Source organism: Lipotes vexillifer, unplaced genomic scaffold (genome assembly GCF_000442215.2).
Source record: "Lipotes vexillifer unplaced genomic scaffold, Lipotes_vexillifer_v1.1 scaffold1176, whole genome shotgun sequence".
NCBI classification, from domain to species: Eukaryota; Metazoa; Chordata; class Mammalia; order Artiodactyla; family Lipotidae; genus Lipotes; species Lipotes vexillifer.
Genome location: NW_006795223.1, coordinates 526,399 through 532,398, shown reverse-complemented (window position 1 = coordinate 532,398; position 6,000 = coordinate 526,399). Strand labels below are relative to the sequence as shown.

Sequence of the window (6,000 nt, the reverse complement as noted above, 5' to 3'; positions counted from 1 at the left end):
CTGCTGAACTAGCTTTAATATACTCTTCAAGGTGTCTTGCCAGTCCCAGAAGGCACATTAAAAAATATCTGGAGAATATCAATAATATCATAGGCTAGTAAAACTGAACGTTAACTAAGGAATAGAACTGGAAGTTAACTAAAGAAGGAGAGTCAATCTATGAGAAGGATGGTAAAATAAATTAATAAAAACAGAAAACTTAGATGAATGAAGACAAACGCAGAGTTAAGAGAAACAGCAAATTCACATTATTGTTAATATTAAAAGATGTTGCATAAAAACACTATTATATAAGACAATTCTTGAATGCTATTTTTTATTCTCTAAACTCATATATAAAAGAATATTCTCATTTTTTTCAACTATTTAAAGGTAACTGCTAAAATACAGTTGACCCTTGAGCACCACAGGGGTTAGGGGTAGCCACTCTCCACTCAGCTGAAAATCTGCAAATAACTAATCAGTCTGCCCTCCATAAATGCAGTTCCTCCAAATCTCTATATCCACGTTTCTGCATGCATGAATTCAACCAACCACAGACTGTGCAGCAATGTAGTATTCACTACTGAAAAAAACCTGTGCTGGGAGCTCCCTGGTAGTTTAGTGGTTAGGATTCAGCTTTCACTGCTGTGGCCTGGGTTTAATCCCTGGTCGGGAAACTGAGATCCACAAGCCATGTGGCGTGGCCAAAAGAAAAAAAAGAAAGAAGAAAAGAAAGAAAAAAACCCTGTGTATAAGTGGACCTGTGCAGTTCAGACCTGTGTTGTTCAAGAGTCAACTGTAAATAAAATGGCATAATGGCTTCTTTTCAGTTAAAGGAAAAAAAAGAAGCCTCTGAAGGGTGAAGACAGTAGTAACATGTATTAATGGTTCTTTTCCAGCTGCTTCCTTGGCATTGTATTTTTCATTATACTACCCATAACTGTTTTATATACAAGATGGTGTGATTGTTTTATATTGCATAACATCATCAGAAAAACTTTAAAGGCCAAGTCAGAAAATATTTACTGAGTTCTTACTAAACGTGAAATGTTATATAAAAGGAATTATAGGACAAATAAAAATAACATCCCTGGAACTCACATTCAAGTTATGGAAACTAGATCTCTGACATTTTTGAACATTCTTAAAACAAATAAACAAATAAAAACCCTGCCCTTTAAAATGGTCAGAACTATGCACATGAAATAGAAAATGGCATGACTAATTAGAAATCATTTACTTCTTTGTCACCAAAACATTAAAAGAAAACAAAATCTAAATAAGCAAAAGGTCTTTTATAACATATTGGCTAAGAAGTCAGCCTTGTAGTCAGACAGACACTGGCATCCTACCTCTGCTACTTGTTACCTATTCAATCTTAAGTTACTTCTTTTCAGCTTTTCATGAGTAAAACGGGAATAAAAACAAAATCCATGCCTAAGGCTTTTTGTGAGTATAAATAAGATATCACAGGTAAAGTGGTTAGCATACTGCCAGGCACAAAATACATGCTCAGTAAATGTTAGCTATTTTAATTATTTTTAAGAAAATGTTTTTATACTGATCGCAGTGGAAATACACTTACTTGTCCGACTGCCCTGCATTTGCTGTGCTTTCAGCTCTCATACGGGTAAGTGCAGCAGCAGCTTCATCCAACGCACAACTAACAGATGATGTCAACCTCCGAAGCACTTCAGGATCTGCAAAGGCTTTACCATCAGCCGTAGATAATTTGCCTATTCCTATTATATTATTTTCACACCAATTCGGATATACCCAAAAGGAGAAACAAAGCAAAATTCAAGTTACTTAACTCTATTTATGTTAAACTCCAAACGATACACTGGACATATATATTGCCTGGCCAGAATCTTCTGGGAAATCACTGTTCTCCAATTTTCTATTAGTCTTATTCCTCCCATGTGGTCCATAAGTGCTCAACTCTGTGACTCTCTGGTTCTAGAAATGGGTCGTTGGTCTACGCTGGGACAATCGGGTGTCCTCACTCAGACTTCTGCCATACGTTTGCAAGAAGAACCTATGCTCAAAGGTTGCTAAATTGTGAGTCATGAGCTATTTGGTCACTTTTATCACCACAAAGAGAAAAAGACTACCCAAAGTAAGTCAACATAGAGAGCAGAGAAACAGGAAGGAGACAGTTCTGATAAAGTTATATTTGACTCATTGACACTAGTAGTGCCAGAAGCCAGCACCATACCTATACCTTTGGTAAATGCCCATTTTCATTTAAGAATGTTTAGTTGGGCTACTACCACTTGTGACCAAATAATGGCCATATAAGACATTATAGGCTATATAAAAGATAACCTATCTATGAGTACCTATTTGCTTCAAATTACTACAATTTATTACATACACCCAAAATCATGTCTAAAAACACCATATCTAAAAAATATTCAGAATAGACAAGTTTTTTTTAAATTTCAAAAGCAGAAATGGTTAGTTACCATGTACATGAAACACAACTTGTTGCTACTCTACATATCACTATAAAGCAAGCTGATCTCTAACATTCTAAACTCAGTGCTGCTTAATCCAGGATGCCCATCAGTGGAGCCTTTCAAAAGTACAGATGCTGAACTCTCCTATATCTAAAGATATAATTCAGTAAGTAAAAGGAAGGCCTAGGGATCTACATACTTTAAAGGCTCTAAGGAGATTCTGATGCACAGCCAGGATTAAGAACCTTTGCTCTAACTTGAAGATAAAACAACTAATGTTATAATGGATATTACAGAATCCCACTACTCAACATGTGGTTCATGAACTACTGATAGAAGCATTACTTCACTTGGGAGCTTGTCAGGAATGCAGAATCTGAGACCCTAAAATTTACTGATCAATAACCTGCATTTTAAAGAAAGATCCCCAAGTGATTCAAATGCAATTAAGGTTTAAGAAACACTATTTTAAAGAGGCTTTAAAACAAACTATTTAACTAAGACAAAGACCAAAAAGATCTCCCAAATGATAATAAACATATCTGTACAGATTTCTTTTAATAGTGGAAGGACTCAATAATATCATATAAGTTTGTGTTTGAAGTTTATTTTAAAAAAACTTTATACGCGTTTGCTTTTCCTTCTGACAAATCCAGGATATGAAATATTACATCTTATGGAATAAATATGGCAAAAAGCATTTCTGATTTTAGATATTTAGATATAACAAATGTTCAGAGCAGTCAAATTTAGTGTCTGCTACAATCAAGACATACAAAGGATAAAAACAGTCTTAATCTGGTAAGACTGATACCTACTGCATAATTTGTGTCACTAATACTAAAAGCCAACTGTAGTCTGAACGTGCTATAGTAGTATTTATTCAATAAGATATCTGTGGTTAGTTAAGTATCCTAACATTATTGAGACCAATATCACAGATGCATTCTCACATGAGAGAATTAGCTCCAATATTTTAGCCAACTCAGATTGGCTAGGTAACAACTATTTGTCAGTGACAAAAAAGAACTAAACAAGAGGATATGTCCAGATCAGAAGAAAGTAATCTCTGTTTTTTAAAAAAATAACATTTAAAAGAAAATATTCCATATTAATTTTTTATGAACTTCTCATATCTTCATAAGTAAAGATAACTATTTTAGTAAAAATAACTAGGAAGTAACCTAAGAAATACATAGTAACCTTTCAAATAAATAAACAGTGATTGGAAATTAATTTATCTAGCTACTCTGGATTATGGTGATCTTTTTTACTGGTCTTATTCAATTATCAGATATTAATCAGTGAAGATCAAATAACAGAAAAGATACACGACGACCAAATTATTCTTTCTAAGTTACGACATTTAATCAATTGAACAGAACCATATAATTTCAGAGAAAAGGTGTATTAAATGATTATCTAGATTTTTGATTTCAAGATGATTTTAAGACAATTATTTCCCCCTTTTTTCTTCTCAGAACTTACTCAAAGGAGAACTAAAATACAACAGGAACTCCATCTTTGATAAAACTAGAAGAAATTTGTAAATCAAAGCTAATATTCATGAAGACATAGTAAAGAGGAGATTAACTGACTTAGCAGAACAGAATAAGCAGAAACATAGAAATCAGTGAGAAACAAACTGATCAACCCAATAGGACTCAGGAGTTATATATAGGTTCCAAGTTCAGGGGTGAGGTTTGGGTTGGAAAACAGAGAGACTGGCTGAACACCTGTGAGGAGCAGTCAGACATTTAAGACTCCATCCCAAACTGCACAGCCAGATAATTATTCTCTAAAGAGACTAAACCAGAAAGACCCTGGGCTAGAAGATATTCGGTATAGATGAGGAAGAGATAACACTAAATTGAAAATGAGGATTAAGTGAACATATGCATGATAAACAGTGAGATCCTTAGCCCCTTTTCTACTCTCAGCTCCCAAAATGCTGGCAGCCAGCATTTATAATTCACTAGACAGAAACAGGCAGATGTGTCTCTCAAGAAATTAAACAGCCACAGAGAAAAGACTTAAATATATTGACATTTGGGGGTTCTCAAAAAAATGGAGAGGCTTCTGTCCAATCACTGGTATACTAGGAATTCTAAAATGTTCCCAAGATTACCCAGCTCTGGTGTACACACTCTATATAATCTTTGGGACTGTGAATTTGATAGATTTTATCCCCATGATTAGGTTATGCTATATAGCATAGCTGACCTGAAGATAAGAAGGTTATCTGGGTGGGCCTGACCTTATCACATGACCCCAAGAAGACCAAAGAGATTTCTTTGGCTGGTTGGAGAAAAGGAAATCAGAGATTAAAAGCACAAGGATTCCACATGCCATGCTGATGTGAAGATGGGGGGAATGTGGGCGACCTCAAAGAGGTGAGAGCAGTTTCAGCTGACAGTCTATATGAATATCAGGATCTCAGTCCCACAATTCCAAGGAATTAAGTTCTGCTGCCAACAATAATAAACTTGGAAGTGGATTTTCTTCTACAGCCTACAGATGAGAACTCAGCTTAGCTGACATCTTGATTGTTAGCTATTATAAAGAAAACGGAAAAAAAAGGGAATAAACACAGAAATGAGAAAAATGAAGCAACTATTAGCATCCTATAAAAAGGAACTCTACCTCCAAAAGTAGCTCCTTTCAGCTGAAATCTACCTTCATGTAGCATCTTTAAGCCTGGTTCTGCCTCTTTGAACCACAGAAAACAAATATCCCTTATATTCAACTTGAGTCTTCTCATCTTCAGGAGAAACATTCCCTGTTCCTCTTATGACATGTTTTCAAATAATTTCACAATCCTCATTTCTCTCAGGTAAACTCCTAAAGCAACATCAAATTTCAGGCAAATGCTAAATTATATCACTGCTACCCTGTACAGTTTTCCATACTCAAGGAAAGAACCTTGCATGTGCCCCTACTATGTTTTCATCTGTATTTGGTCAAGATTCCCTTAATAATCCATTCTAGAATTTTACCCAGGATAGAAATCAAAACTTAACCATGAGTCCTTCAAATATTTAGATGCTGTGTTATGAGATATTTATTGAAAGGATTATCAAACAGCAATAGGTCAGTTTTATGCTATAATGAAATATCAGTTTATATGCATTGAATGTACAAAATCTAGCATTGGTTCAGGGTGCTCAAGCCATGAACAATTAATGTTCACCATATATTTATGTCCACTTTAGGAAATTTAAGAAAATATGGTTATTTTAAATGATCATAGAGATTTAGAGTTACTATTCCCTTATATTTAAGGCATATTACGTATTATGATGCTTACTCTTGGTTATGTATTAAACTCTAATTAAAACACTTCCTATGAAGACAATATAATGATGATCCACTTTACAAAAGTATAATGATGATTCACTTTACAAGGTTTTAAAAGACAATCTGTGACAAAAAAGTGCAGGGAATTATACACAGTCAATTCTTACTATTCATGGTAGTTATGTTCTGTAAAGTCACTGGGAACACTGAACTAATGAATACTGAACCACTGCTCCAAGGGGAAATACAGGGCTAGGTG

At 34.6% G+C, this 6,000-nt stretch overlaps 1 protein-coding gene across 3 annotated transcripts in view; it reads right to left on the bottom strand.

The window, feature by feature from the left end:
* The window catches only part of ANKRD17 (ankyrin repeat domain 17), a 157,254-nt gene that overhangs the window by 79,007 nt on the left and 72,247 nt on the right, over positions 1-6,000 (bottom strand). For all 3 annotated transcript variants that reach the window (XM_007467569.1, XM_007467571.1, XM_007467570.1), the window contains exon 3: positions 1,568-1,724. In XM_007467569.1, the coding sequence (XP_007467631.1) occupies positions 1,568-1,724 (157 nt within the window). The remainder of the gene's footprint in view (positions 1-1,567; positions 1,725-6,000) is intronic.